Source organism: Sinohyriopsis cumingii, chromosome 16, assembly GCF_028554795.1.
Source record: "Sinohyriopsis cumingii isolate HCF-2022 chromosome 16, ASM2855479v2, whole genome shotgun sequence".
NCBI lineage: Eukaryota > Metazoa > Mollusca > Bivalvia > Unionida > Unionidae > Sinohyriopsis > Sinohyriopsis cumingii.
In genome coordinates this window covers 39,532,651-39,547,122 of record NC_142976.1, presented here as the reverse complement: position 1 = coordinate 39,547,122, position 14,472 = coordinate 39,532,651, and the positions used below count along the sequence as shown (strand labels likewise).

Here is a 14,472-nt window from a genome sequence, read left to right as displayed (position 1 = left end):
AGTTAATTTATTACAAAGCAAGCTGGCCCCAGAAGCAGACTTAAGATTCCTTTTAGCGTGGAGATTTTTTAAAAAAAATATACATATGTATACAAAGTCGGCCGACATAAGGAAGACATCTTTGATTTCTTTCTACCAGTTTTCACTGGGATTTTGAAAATAAATAGAAACAATTGAACACTTTGAAAGGATAACTTCTCACACATTTATACAAAACGTGATTCCTTGCTATTGTTATTGTTATCACGTACATAGCATATATAAAGGGGAATAAAACAAAATAACCAAAATTATATATATTTCTTCCATTATGGTTAAGTTTTGTAGTGTGATACTCAAGTAGTGAAGAGGCCTTGCCTTGTACATGGAAAGAAATTGCGTTGCCAAAAGCTTCACCTAACAGGCCCATAGGTCGACCAAAAAAGCGTGCTAGAGAGGAAGAGTGTAATTAATACTAAGGGAAGTATTGCAGTATATTGATCTAAGAAAGAATTACAAATTGCTATTAATTTATTGAAATAAAATGAATGCAAACTGCATAAAATACTTAAAATTATTTAATTACATAATTAACATACAGTAGAGAAAATGAATAAATGCATTACAATAGTTGCAATCTAACATAGCAATAAAGAGTTACAATTTAATTCTTTTATCTGAACAGTTCACAGTTTGTAGTTTACTTTTTGATAAACATAAAGTGCATGAAACTTCAGATTGGTCTCTTCATTGTCACTTTACCCTGTGTAGTTCAAATTGAACTGCCTTGAAAATCACATGATGGAACTTCATATTTTTTTTAATAAGATAAGAGCATCAACATGATTTGGTTTTACGGCTGAACATTGTGCGTTTACTTTATCTCCAGCAGTGGAGAACACCCTCTCAGAAGGGACACTTGTTGCTGGGATGCACAATAATGATTTAGCAAGCTTTGCTAATCTAGGAAATCTCTGCTAGGGATTTTTCCACTATTGAAGAGGATTTAAATCCAAGGGAATCGACAGAAACACTATAGTTCTTGAGCTCTTCTAGTTCATCCATTTGTGTTTTTCAAGTCTCAACACCAGTTATGTAGACATCACCAAGAAATTCTTGCAGGCCAGAACAACAGGTACCATTATCTATCATGTCACTCTGACCAATGTCTGACTTGAGCTTCTTGCAAACTGGTTGAGCATCCTTTGCAGCCAAATTGGCAAACACACATAACTGTTCAGTTAGCTGTGGTAAAGGTGGCAGTTCTGACTGCCCACTATCACCCAAGTGCATTCTGCAAAATTTTGGTAAAGATTTCATTCCTTCATGCATCGCTGAGGAAAGGTAAGGCTTTAAAACATGGATCCAAGGCAGCAGCAATGGTGAGAGTTTCTTCTTGATGAGTGTATCTATCCCAAAGATCATCAGCCATAGCCCTTTTCATCTGAGCTATTACTAGGAGTCAACATCGCTGTGTTGGAAAATGCTGTCAGTACGTTTGTGATGAAGAGGCATGGTACAAAAAAAATGGTTGGAACTGACTATGCACAAAGAGTGGTTGTCACCACTTTAAGAGGTTTTAGACAAACCATTACCTCGTCTGCCAGGCAAATGTCATCATCTGACATTGTGTTCAAATCTTTCTCTTTTATTTTAGCAAGATCTTTGGATCTCAAAACGGCAATTACTGCACAATGCATTTCAAGAAACCTTGAAATCATGTCATAAGTACTGTTCCATGTAGTGGGCACATCAGCTATAAGCTTATGATCCGTTAGACCCAGCAATTCAGCCTGGCTTCTCAGTTTAGCTGCTGCCTATGTACTTCGGTGGAAGAACCCAACTATTCAACGAAAGCTGCTGAGCAGAATTTCAATGCATTTGATCTTGAGACGCTTTTGTGCAGCTTAATCAATTGTATGTGCATAACACTTGATGTGAAAGTTGCATCCTAAAAGAGTCCTGCCTTTTCCATGTTTGATGCATTGTCTGATACAATAGGTGGTATGGAGATAGACTGTATTTCCCATTTTTTGAGGGCCTCGTGAATCACAGCAGCTATATTCTCACCTGTGCCCTTCATACATGGGCCGAGTTTGAAGAACATAGTTTATCAGCTTCCAATTTTTATCAGTTTGAGTTGATGTGACTGTCAGATATGATTACGTTGACCTGGACATCCAACCATTTGTTGTCAATGCAACCTTCTCAGCATTTCTTAGGTCTTCTGTTACCACTGCCTTGACTTGAGCATATTTCTGAGAAATGATCAGCTCTGCAAACTGCTTTCAACCTGGAACATTATATCGGGGGTCAAGGGTATGTATAAGGTCTCTAAACTCTGGCGAATTCACTATTCAGTATGGACACGTCCTTTATCATAAGTCTGCACACTTTGTCAGTTATGTGTAAAGCACAAGAAAAATGCAAGGGGTATTTCACACCAGTGAGCCCTGGTAAGGTTCTCTGGATGAGCTGTGACGTTTTAGTTTTAGAAAGATCGGAAGTATCTTCACATGATGAAATCAGATTGGCAGGGATCAATGATCTGTTGTCTGTCATCTTGTAATTACGACAATTCTCAGGACGGTTTTTGTTCATGTGGTATGCTAGATTAGTGGTTCCACCAGAAAACTTAACAAGAGTGTCAAGTAGTCGGCACACAGCTTGTAATTACCACAATTCTCAGGACGGTTTTTGTTCATGTGGTATGCTAGATTAGTGGTTCCACCAGAAAACTTAACAAGAGTGTCAAGTAGTCGGCACACAGCAATTGCCTCATCAATTTTCCCATCCCTTTTACTCTTTCTTAATGTAAAATGAGTCCATATGGCAGATTGCACTTTTTAATTTTGTACTTAACCATGCTTGAAATAGTTGTAGCTCATGGTTAATGTCAGTTAGTCATCAATGTCAGCAAGGTGCTTATTTGTTGACAAAGAGAAGTTAAAGCTTCATAAGGATGAAGCTTCACAGATGTGTAACTTCCAATTACCCATGTTGCAACTTCTCAGGAAGCGAAATAAAAATGTTACTGAAGCTGATTACCAGAGGTAAAGGTTTGGAATTCAATAGGACATTGTCAATCAGAAAGTAGTGAAGAATGGCTAATATAAATTTATAATAATAATAATAATAGAGTTCGTCTGCTACTTGTTTTTCAAATTTTACATCAATATCGCACTGTATCGATATAAGAAAGTTATATCGCGATTATTGTATTGTATGTTTAATACCACAATATACTGGTATTTGATATTATCGTGTATTCCTAATGTCAGGCAAGGGCATTACAAGCATTTTACATTAAAGCAAAAAGAGGAGTTTGTAAATTTCTCAAAATTGCACGGAATTCAAGTAACAGCAGGACATTTCAAAATCCCCAAATCAACCATTGCAAATTGGTCAAAAATAGATTTTTCTCAGCAGCAGAATGAATGGGGACATTTAGCACAGAGTGGGAGACCAGTATCATATGGCAGTGAGTTAGAAGGAAAAATTGCAAAGTGGGTTCTCGCCGAACGCGATCTGCAGATACCTTTTAGTGTGGACACTATACGTTCTTATGCCAAGGAATATGTGTCAAGTGAACATCCAGAAATTGAGTTTCAAGCCAGTAGAAACTGGGTAACTGGTTTTTTAAAGCGACACAACCTCGTTCTTTGTTCATGGACAATGATGGCCAGGCGTCTCCCAGAAGATTTGGAGGAGAAAATAAAATTATTCAACGAATTTGTAAAGGCAAGAAAAGAAGATGATTTGAAGACAAGATGATAATTATCATGGATGAAACTCCTATGTACTTTGATCTCATTCCCAGACTGTCAGAAAGAAAGGTATTAAAAGTGTGAGAATTTACATGACTGGTGCAGATAAAAAGCATCTGACCTTAGTACTTGCAGTTTCCTCAGCAGGTAATGTGCTGCAACCCATGATAAATTTTCGTGGTGTGAGGGAGCTAAAAGATATTCAGGCACCAAAAGGTTGGATCGTATGTGTGCAGGAGAAGGGTTGGGTTGATGAGGAGGTGATGCTGCAGTGGATTAAGGAGATATATCTCAAATATACAGGAAGGGAATGATCTCTTTTAGTGATGGATTCATTCCTGGTTCATATTACAGATGCTGTAAAACAGGCTTTGAGAAGTGGTAACACGGTGCCTGCAGTTATTCCGTGTGGATGCACCTCCAAGTTACAGCCACTAGATGTCGGTGTAAATAAACTGGTCAAGTTGCTTGACAAATTTTATAAAGCAGCAGAAGCAGATAAACACACAGTTGTGGACTGGATTGTGAAAGCAGTCAAATCGCTTTGGGACAAGCCAGATCTGAACTGAAAATCATTTAAAGTTTGTGGAATTAGCAGTTACTTGAATGGATGTGAGGACAATATCAAAAGAGATACTGAATGTGATGGCAGCGACAGTGAAGAGGACAAATTTGATGGATTTGAGCCTGAGGAGGTTGAGTAGGCAATTAACAATGTGGACAGATTGAAGGATTTAAATTAAATATATTAGCTGCATTCAGGTTTGTTCAGCAGTACTTGAATTATGTCAGATATCACTGCTGTGTAAATAAAGGATGTTCAGTTTCGGAATTTGTATACTCATCAGTCAATCTGTACCGTCACTATTTACTGGTATTAACTCTTTCTCTGTCTCTCTATGAATATATTTTTACCTAATTATAGTGAATAGTTTATACTGTTCTCATTAATACTTATTTTGCCAAAATAAGTCATGTAATGAGCACGAACAGCAAATAAACTTTGGCATTTAATTTATATAAAAAAATTGTTGAAGCATAAATTAGAACAGAAAAAGTTGAACTCATTCTCATTCTTAGCAAATTTACATCTAGGAAGAAAAGTGTAAATAAACAATACTCACAGCATTTTCTTTTTTAAAGTTTTCTTTAATAAAATTTATGTTTGAGTGCATTTTCCAACATGTAATTTTCAAATGAATTAAAAGGTGTCTCACAACTTACGACTTAAAACCTGTGTCCCAGAACATACAGTGCACAAAAAAGTTACTTTTAGAATTAATTTATGGTGTCCCAACATATATGGTAAATACGGTAGATAGATCAGCCATCACACTTAAAAATATGAAACCCAATATTGGAGAAGGGCATCATCATATAGAACAAGGCCTAGTAGTTAGAGACTCCACCTTGGGTGTGGGAAGTCATGGGTTTGAACACTGGATGAGTCATACCAAAGACTTATAAAGACTTATAAAAATGGTACTAACAACTGCCTCACTTGGCACTCCGCATTAAGAGGTTGGTTTTAGGACTGGTCGGCCTGGTGTCAGGATAATGTGACTGGGTGGGACATCATGATACATGTCTATGGCATAATGCCCCAGTGCTAGACATCACTATAACCTGTCACACTGCAGATATCATAGTGATATGACTGAATTTTTTGTAAAGCTACATTAAAAATCCAAATCACACACACAGTTTATCATGTACTTTTGTGCTGAGGCACCAAAACACTACTAACATTACTAACATACATACATACATACATACATACACACACACACACACACATCAATACATACATATATACATACATACAGTGGAACCCTGCTATAGCGCAATAATTGGGGTCCAGAAAATCGGATCACGTTAATGCAGGGTTTTACAGTATTTTACTCTTTTCAGAGAACAACTCATTGGCACATACATGTATATGTGTATTCATGTCTAATGTATATGATGAATAGGATATCAACACATGTGGTTCATCTATAATGCATATAATTCCATTGAATAATCAATAATTTTGTTCCAGATCATTGTGTCTGAATTCAACATCTAATATACAGCATGAACAGAGTATCAACACCATTTACTTGCCGTCTGATATCGTATTGTCAAGGCCTGTAATTAATCCATAATACATGTAATTCCATTGCAAAAATTGCATACTTATTTAAACTATTCAATAATTTTGTCCCACATCATTATGTGTCTGAATTCATTGGGAAAAATTAACAGCAAAATTAGGTTAAGAAAGACAAAGCACATGTAGAGTTCCCTACATTCCAGGGTCTATGAACAGTGACTGTACAAATTTCATACTGCTAAAATTACACTGTCATGTACATTTATCCATTGCACATTTCCAATAATTAACACGTGTACCTATTCATTTGAACGACTACAGCAAGAGTAATAAACAATCAACACATTTTCAGCATGCATAAAACTTTTACTTCAGATTTTGTGAATATCGAAAGAAATGTGTGAAAACAACTATACTAATCATTGCACGAAGTGCAGAGAACAACTTACACTTGTGAACTTGCTTTTCCATAATGGTAAAATATTTTTATAAAAATAGGAAATTTATAACGATTTCATAAACAAACACCATACTCATGTAAAACCAGAGAGCTAAGTGCAGTAGGCCTGCAATGACCGGTCATGAGTCACTTTCATAAATTTTTGTAAGCTGAATGAATGTACAATTTCATGCCCTTTCGATTTCCAGCTAATAAAGCAGACATTATTAACTGGTCAGCTGATTGCGTCAAATAACACTGCCAAGCCCAGCAAGCATGTTGGTGGGTTTCGTTTTGTGATGTTTTTTAAATTGTGAGAATCTTTTATCAACCACTGCATTGTCTGCTTCTTAGTTGTGTATGCAGTTAAAGAAGAAACACATGTTGGCTATTGTTTTGAGCAATGATTGTATACAAAATTAATTGAAGACAATCACAAAGACGACTTAATGGCTTTTACTAATGTATCAGTAATAAGTAACATTTCCGATAATGTTTATTTTGGCATAACACTTCAAGAACCTGCCGAAATTCTTAAATTTCATAAGCTACAACATGATCATATTATATTAAAATTCATATGCGAACTCTTCCTCAAAATGATAATACATTTTTTACACACTGTTTCTCATACTTAAAAAAAGTAATCCCAGTATGAGAAAAATAAACATACATGTATTTAAAATTTCAGGAACCATGCCACAATCATATTATATACTAATTCATATGCGAATTCTTCCCCAAAATGATAATAAACACTATTTCCCATACTTGGCCCATAACATATTTTCTTCATGTGCGAATGAATATACTAAATTTCGGGAGCCATGCCACAACCATGTTATATCCGAATTCTCATTAACGCGGGCGCGTAATGGCGGGTTCACACTGTACATACATACATATGCACATGTAAAGATGATTGCATAGTTTTATTTTACCTTAATGTTTGAGAAGTATGAATTACTTAATAACAAAAAAGTTTACTCCAAAAAAAATTTGGAAAAATGGTTGGTCCATTACCTGGTGGTATGATTTAAAGACAAAACATTGTTTGGTCAGGATATATTATTAAACTTTAGCTGAATCAGTCTAGTTTTCGGAATTAACGTAATGCTTGTACAGTTAATGAAGAAATAGTCGAAGATTTTGTTCCCTGGTTAAGTATGAAAGGAAAAGGATGATGTAGATTGCAGTTGTTACATCAGTAGAACATAAGGTATATTAAAAGTTTATCCACTTGTATGTCCATACATTATCCACACTGTAGTTTCCAGGGAAAACTCTGAAACCATGTTCTATATCTTTTAGTTTCAATATACTTTATGTTTTTATTCATTTGTATGTTCATTTACCCAAATTAACACTTTTGTTTCCATGGCAAAACTCCAAAAGTATTTAAGATATCTCTTTGAAATTGAGTACACTTGCTAGACAAGTTGTCTTGATTTTCTATTTGCATTTATTTAGTTTCAGTATTTTAAATTGTTATCCATTTGCCTGTTCATCCATCCATAATTTGCACCGTCATTTCCAGAGCACAATGCCTACACTATATCTTTGAATCTTAGTACACTTTTCAGGAGTTAAAATTGTGATGCCCAACATGTACCTGTATACTTTATAAATACAAACTACTAACTTCATTCCTCTATGTGAAATTTGTAACACATTAGTTTAATGTCCCTTTTATGTAATAATCTCTGTCTACCTGCTGTAATTTGCTGTAAACATTTTTGTTCAGGAACTTACAGTAATTCTCAAACTGTACAGTGTACTTCAGCCATACACATGTCAGGCAAGTTGTGTGGAGGTTGCCTTTTGTTTAATAGAATTTTGCATTTTCAATACTTTTTATGTTGTTATGGAAATAAAGCAGGGCTTGAAATTAACAGTAATCGACTATCCTGCCATAGGAATTTTGCCTATGGGTTTTATAACCCGTCCATCACTAATCCACTAGAGCAGTGAAAATTAACACTGGTAGCTATTATAGCAGTTAAGATGTGTTCATGAGTTGGCAAACCTCTTTAATGGGTAATTAATTATTTTATTATGATATTAATTCTGTACCTGCCAGTATCATGCACAAGACAAGCAACGATAAATGCTCATAGCACAAATGAACAGGTGTTTAAACACTCATCCATTAATGATTGAAATTAAAGTGATTATTGTCAAAACAGTTTACTTGCACTTCACTGATTTCATTAGTGATGGTAACAAAAGGTTTCAGGCTACTTTTGACCAAGTGGAAAAGGTTGAGTTCGCCAACTAAATTAATGATCTGGAATTATGCCAGACAGTGTGTTATTATGTTGTTCAGTTCATTAAGCCATGACAAATGTAAACACCTGGAAGTACTTGCCAGGTGCACATCTAGAGCTGTGAACAGGTACCCACCCTTTGATAATAACCCAGGTAATAAAATTATCCATCCAGTAACCATTTACTATATACAAGTTTTCTACCAGTGCACCTAGCCCCATAAGCCCTTGGTTTGTAGAGACAGCACTAACTTTGTTTTCAAGTTAGCAGTTCTTTTGATCTAGTTGTGACTTTAATATATATTCATTGCCAAGCTGAGGTCTGCCTCTTCCAGTAAATGTTTGACCTTAAACTCTTTGCTTCTTTTCCCATGTGACAACCCTTTGATTGAGCTGTGAGTGATACTTGTTCATTTGCAAGTAACAGAGAGTGGTTATTTGATCTTGCCATACAACTGACACATGTTCAGTTGCAGCCTTTATAGATTTCACAAACTGTATAATCAAAGTAATATTTACAGAGCCCAAGCTCAGTCTCTTCATAAGCACCTACATGTGACAGTGAGGCAAAGGAAACGGAGTCAGATGATGTTCACGATGACTAGACCATGATGATTTACTAAATGATGATAGAATATTTCAGAACTTTAGCAGACAATTACAAAACCTATTGGACATTGTATCAAATGACATTAGGTAATGACATTAATAGCATACTGAGAATATTTAAATATGTGGACTTAACTTTCATTGATTATTCAGTGAGACACATGCAGTCAACATACTCCACTCCCTCGACAACTCAACAAACCCACTTATAACATGGGGTCAGTTGTCCATCCTCTTTTTTTTTAATACTAGAAAGTACCAAGCATTTGGCCCCTAGTTGTTGAATATGAAGAAAATTGTGATCAAAATTAGTGACTAAAACCTTGATATATCGCTCATTTTATCATTAAAAATGGTTGATATGACGAAATTTGAATCAATATTATGAAATTATCAACTTTTAATAAGAAATCATGTATTTTCTTAAAATTTCTTCCCAAACAACATTCTTGGTACATTGTATATAACATTGTGCAATAAACTTTCAATCAATGAAATTGTCACTATTGCCTACTTGAGGCAGCACTTTAATAAATAAATACCAATTAAATATGTTTTTTAGCAGATGAAATGTGTTCAGCATAAGTGTAATGATCATAAATACAATGTTCCCTGTTGTATTCAAACATGGAATATGTTAATCTACCATAACAGCTATGTCCACAAGTGTTTCTTTGAGAACCTAATTAAGTGCCAAGGATGTTTTTATACCTAATTTGAGTAATATTTCTTGTTATTGTTGCACTGAATTTAAAACTGTCCTTGAATTACCACGTTAATTATGTCTTTTGTATCAGAAAAAGGGGTGGACAAAATAAATGTTAAAAAGCATGCAAATCCAACCTGCGAAAGAGCTAGCAGCCCTGGTCTAGTGTCCGGTTACCTCATTTCTAGTGATCAATCAAACCCTGTTTAAAAAAATTTGAGAATGTAATATTAAACTACCTTAAATTAGCATACTGATTCACAAATGTGATCAATGATGGAAAGGCAACCAAGCAAAATGAATACTTGATGACGTAAAATGTTGTTTTACAAATACACTTTATTACTGCAAAGTTCATTTTAAAGTTTATAGTTAATTTGCAATTCCTTAATTGACACTCAGAGTTTTTTCTCACAGATGAGAAGAAATTTTACTATTATTTGCAATGAAATCATAGCATCAATATATTATTATAGAACAATACAAAAAGTTTACTTTCGACAATGACTGCTCTTTCATGAACTCAATGTTCTGTTTATTAAAGACAAGGAAATCTTGTTTGATTGTGAATTTGAACCATTAACTAGTCTGGTTCCCTTTTTAGAATGCTGCTTGAGTTGCATGCCACAAGAGTAGAGAGAAAAGCAAGTAATAATCAGGGAACCAGACTACTCAACAATAACATAAAGCAGTTATGTAATACACAATGTTTTCACATATGTGAAAGTTGTTGAGACCAGTTGGAACAGCAATAATAACATTCTCTCAGTGGTTGGATATCTTGAAAATAAAAGTCATTTTTTTATAAAAACAAATAACTTTGTTAGAAAAGCGCTTCGTTACAATTATTCCCAACACAATTTTAAGAGTATTCAGCCATTAAATAGACTAGTTCGCTCCCCACAGCCCCACTCAGTTTTTTCTATGTCCAATGAGGATATTAACATTTCATATTGTTATGGAGATCCCTCAATAACTTGTGCCCTCATTTATGGTTCAGCCTTTGTTTCTGGATCCCATTGTGTGTGAGTTTTTTAGGGAGAGGTTATTATAAGATATTGTAAATTGGATCATTCTGAACTATTTGTTGTTGTTGTAGGGTTTAACGCCATTTTTCAGCACACAATAGGCTATACATGGCGGCCAGTATTAATGGTGGAGGAAGAACCCGGGGAAAACCCCCAGAAAGAACCACCGACCCACACTTAACTATTTGTGTATCGCTATATGACCTGTAATTGAAATCATGGATTTATCATATTAATAGATTTAAAATGTCAAGCATTGTGGATTTTAGTGGATTTAATTAGAACAGATTGAATGTTTTTAATTTTTGTGTGACATTTTACACTCAATAATACAAGTATATTTTACAGTTTTGTTGTTAATTTTCCTTTCTTCCTATCTATCTGCTGATCCCGTTGGACTTATTTATTTTTCAAAGTGCAACTCTGACTCATTGATGACAAGTGACCCCTTCATAGGATCTGACTTGCAAATTACACTCTGACTTGTACACTTTGACCACTGAAAAAATACTCTTTTGCATGCCATTCATGCCAGTGTCTACCTACAACAAAGCTTTTCAGATTTGTACACATTTAATACAATTTCCCTATGATTGGGTACCCAGATAACCAGTCAATAAAATCGATGGGTACCTGATAGAATTTTTCTAAAATTTTCACAGCACAGTGAACATCTGCAACCAAACCAGCATACATTACACAATGGCGAGAGTAAGTTCAATCACAAGTATAATTAAGAGAAGAGACTAAGAAAGTACTTGAAGTGCTGGGAAAATTAGCACAAATGTCTCAAGTATGACCCCGATGTTGTGCACTTTCTTCACTGAGTATTTGGAGAAATGGGAAAGTGTGCAGGATAAGTGTGAGTCCTATTGGTGAAATGCAGGAATTACTGTTTTGAGTTGATGTTATTGATTTTTTTTTAAACACTTGAATTTGAAACTGATATGGTTGTTTTATGTTAGTATGATCAGTGAAATTTAGGCAGAATCAGTAAAATAATTTTTGCTTGATCTTGTGAATTAGTGGGAACAAATTTTTAAATTCAAGCCCTGCGTATTGCAGTATATCAGTTGAGAGTGATGCACCACAAGATACTTTCATAAGCAGGTTACGGGATCTCAGAACGAATTGTTTCAGCAAAGTAACACAATTAAGACTAGATTATGAACATAGCACAAAGGGACAAAAAATTCCAAGACATCTGAATTGCATTGTAATTATACCATATCTTGTCAAATTCTGATCTGTTTGGTGGATTGATCATGTCAGAAATATTACAGGAAAGCAGTAAAATATAAAAAAGTTAACCCACCCTATCATAAAATTCATTTCCATAATGTTTTTCTCTGTACAGTACTAACACCATCAATATAACTTGTCATTCTGTTATCATTCTTTTTAGAGGGAAAAATATGTTTGCGATGGAGATAGCAAAGCTGAGACTTGGTACCTTTAAATACAGCAAAGTCAGACTGATCATCAAAAGAATTACATCACATCCAGATGAAGGGGTAATCCGCATGCATTGGCAGGTGACAGGGGTCTCTGCATTAAAATACCTCATGTCATTAAAAGAGGAGGCAGCAACAGAGTAAGTAGAAAGGAGCTGTCAGTTTAAACCATCCAAATAAAAGTACAGTAATCACACTTTTGTGGACACCTTGTTTGATGAAAAAACAGACTTTTGAGATGGGTTGCTGCTGTTCATGGTGACCAAATAGCAAATGTCTTGGTGCAGGATCTGTTGACCTTTAAATACATAGTCCTGAGGGAATTCAGCTTTATAGTTTAATTAATATTTATGTTTAAAAAATGTCTTAAGTTGCCTGTTGGAGTCCTGTGTGTGTTTGAATAGCCTTATCACAAAATGACCTCTCTTAGGTGTGATATTATAAGAGAGATGGGGCTGTATATTAAAATCCTCTTGATTATATAGCAATCACGTGTTTTCTTTGATCCTCTGATGTCCTGTGTTAGATTCCAGGTTTGGACATGTGCTGGTTTATAGTAGCTGGAACTAATTTGACCTTATGTGTCTTAAAGCTGAGTCTATACTTGGGTATTTGATTGGTCAGTATTATGTGACACCATTAACACCATTGGAATAAAGACTTAAGTTCCTTTAGTTAAATTCAGTCCTCTTTGTCTGTTTCCTCAAACATCTAAGTGATAAAGATGATATGCATCGTTGCAAATCGAGTGCAGGATTGTTTGTTCCCACAATTTTAGGCCTATGTTCCCAAAATTTTTGCCCCCGGTTTCTCCTGATGCATGCTTTTTCATCATCATGACGTGCTTTTATATGCTTCAAGAGGAAAATGGCAAAATCTGCTTTAAATTTGTCCTTAATCCCAGACCATTAGGTGAATTCATGTAGTTAAGAACTTGTATATATCAGCTGCATTGTCATGCATAATGTGTCCATTGGTTTTAACAGAGTTTTTAACACATTGTTGGTTATATCATGTCAAAGAAATGGAAGCTTTGCCTTTCCCTTAGTGTGTCCATGGAAAAGGCCCTTGGCTCCCAAATTCCTTCCATGATTTAGTCAATAATTTGTTAAAAGTACCATTGAAATTAACAAAAACAGAAAACATTTTCACATCAGTGTCAAAGAATATGAATCATACAGAAGTGGTTTGTTGAGTAGTATGTTAGCCATAATAGGAAGTATCATATATTATGGAACTAATATTTTACTAGTTTCTGTTAAACAAAATATCACTAATGGTTGCCCTATGTAATTGTATGCCTGGTTGGAATAATTCTTCATATACTGGTACACAAAAACTGTTATGGAAAATATCAGATTTGCATAACAGTAAAGACTGGAAATGCTAGCCTAAAGGAATATATAAAATTTCATGAATATTCTGTAGTTATTGATTGATTAATATGACTCTAATAACAATGATGTAAACATCCATGGAAAAGTTGGTTGTGTGGTGCAAACTGATTTGAGATGGTAAACCCATCAAGGCAAATGTGATTATCTGATTATATTTTTACTGCTACAAATGCCTCAGGTATCTTCTGGTTCAATACTTTCCTTGGCCCTTTGAAATTGTGTGCATCCTGACCCACCCAGTTTTCCAGAACATGGTGTCCCTTTCTCCACTACCCTTGCTTAGATGCAACAACTTGTGCAGGAAATGTTAAATAAAATTTATATTAATGAAGGGAAACCTTGTTGACTTCATTTTGTTGTTATTGTTATGTACTAATGTTATTTTGATTGCTTTATTTAAGAAGTAACATTTTGGTTTTTATACTCTGTGTACCAACCCATAGCTCTGTTAATACATTATTGCTTAATGAAGATGATTTAGATGGAAATTTTACACTTAAACTGCAGTAATTTTTATGTGCATTAAAATGAGCCTTATGGGTGTTGCAGTTAGGTGGTGGGCATTAAATACTGTACATCACTGTTTGACTGAAAACATTTGTAAATTAAGTTGTTTTATTTATTTTGCTAACAGTCATTGGATTACTCGTGTACTGTTTTAGTTATTTGGACATAACATAATGGATCTATAAGGGTTGGTAAGGTAAGAATATGTTTTTTTGTGGGGGAAA

The 14,472-nt window shown here is 34.8% G+C and overlaps 1 protein-coding gene across 1 annotated transcript in view; it reads left to right on the top strand.

The window, feature by feature from the left end:
- LOC149780259 (uncharacterized) overlaps nucleotides 1-14,472 on the top strand; it is a 45,657-nt gene that overhangs the window by 15,230 nt on the left and 15,955 nt on the right. The window contains exon 4 of the mRNA XM_089937064.1: nucleotides 12,296-12,484. Within this exon, the coding sequence (XP_089793190.1) occupies nucleotides 12,296-12,484 (189 nt within the window). The remainder of the gene's footprint in view (nucleotides 1-12,295; nucleotides 12,485-14,472) is intronic.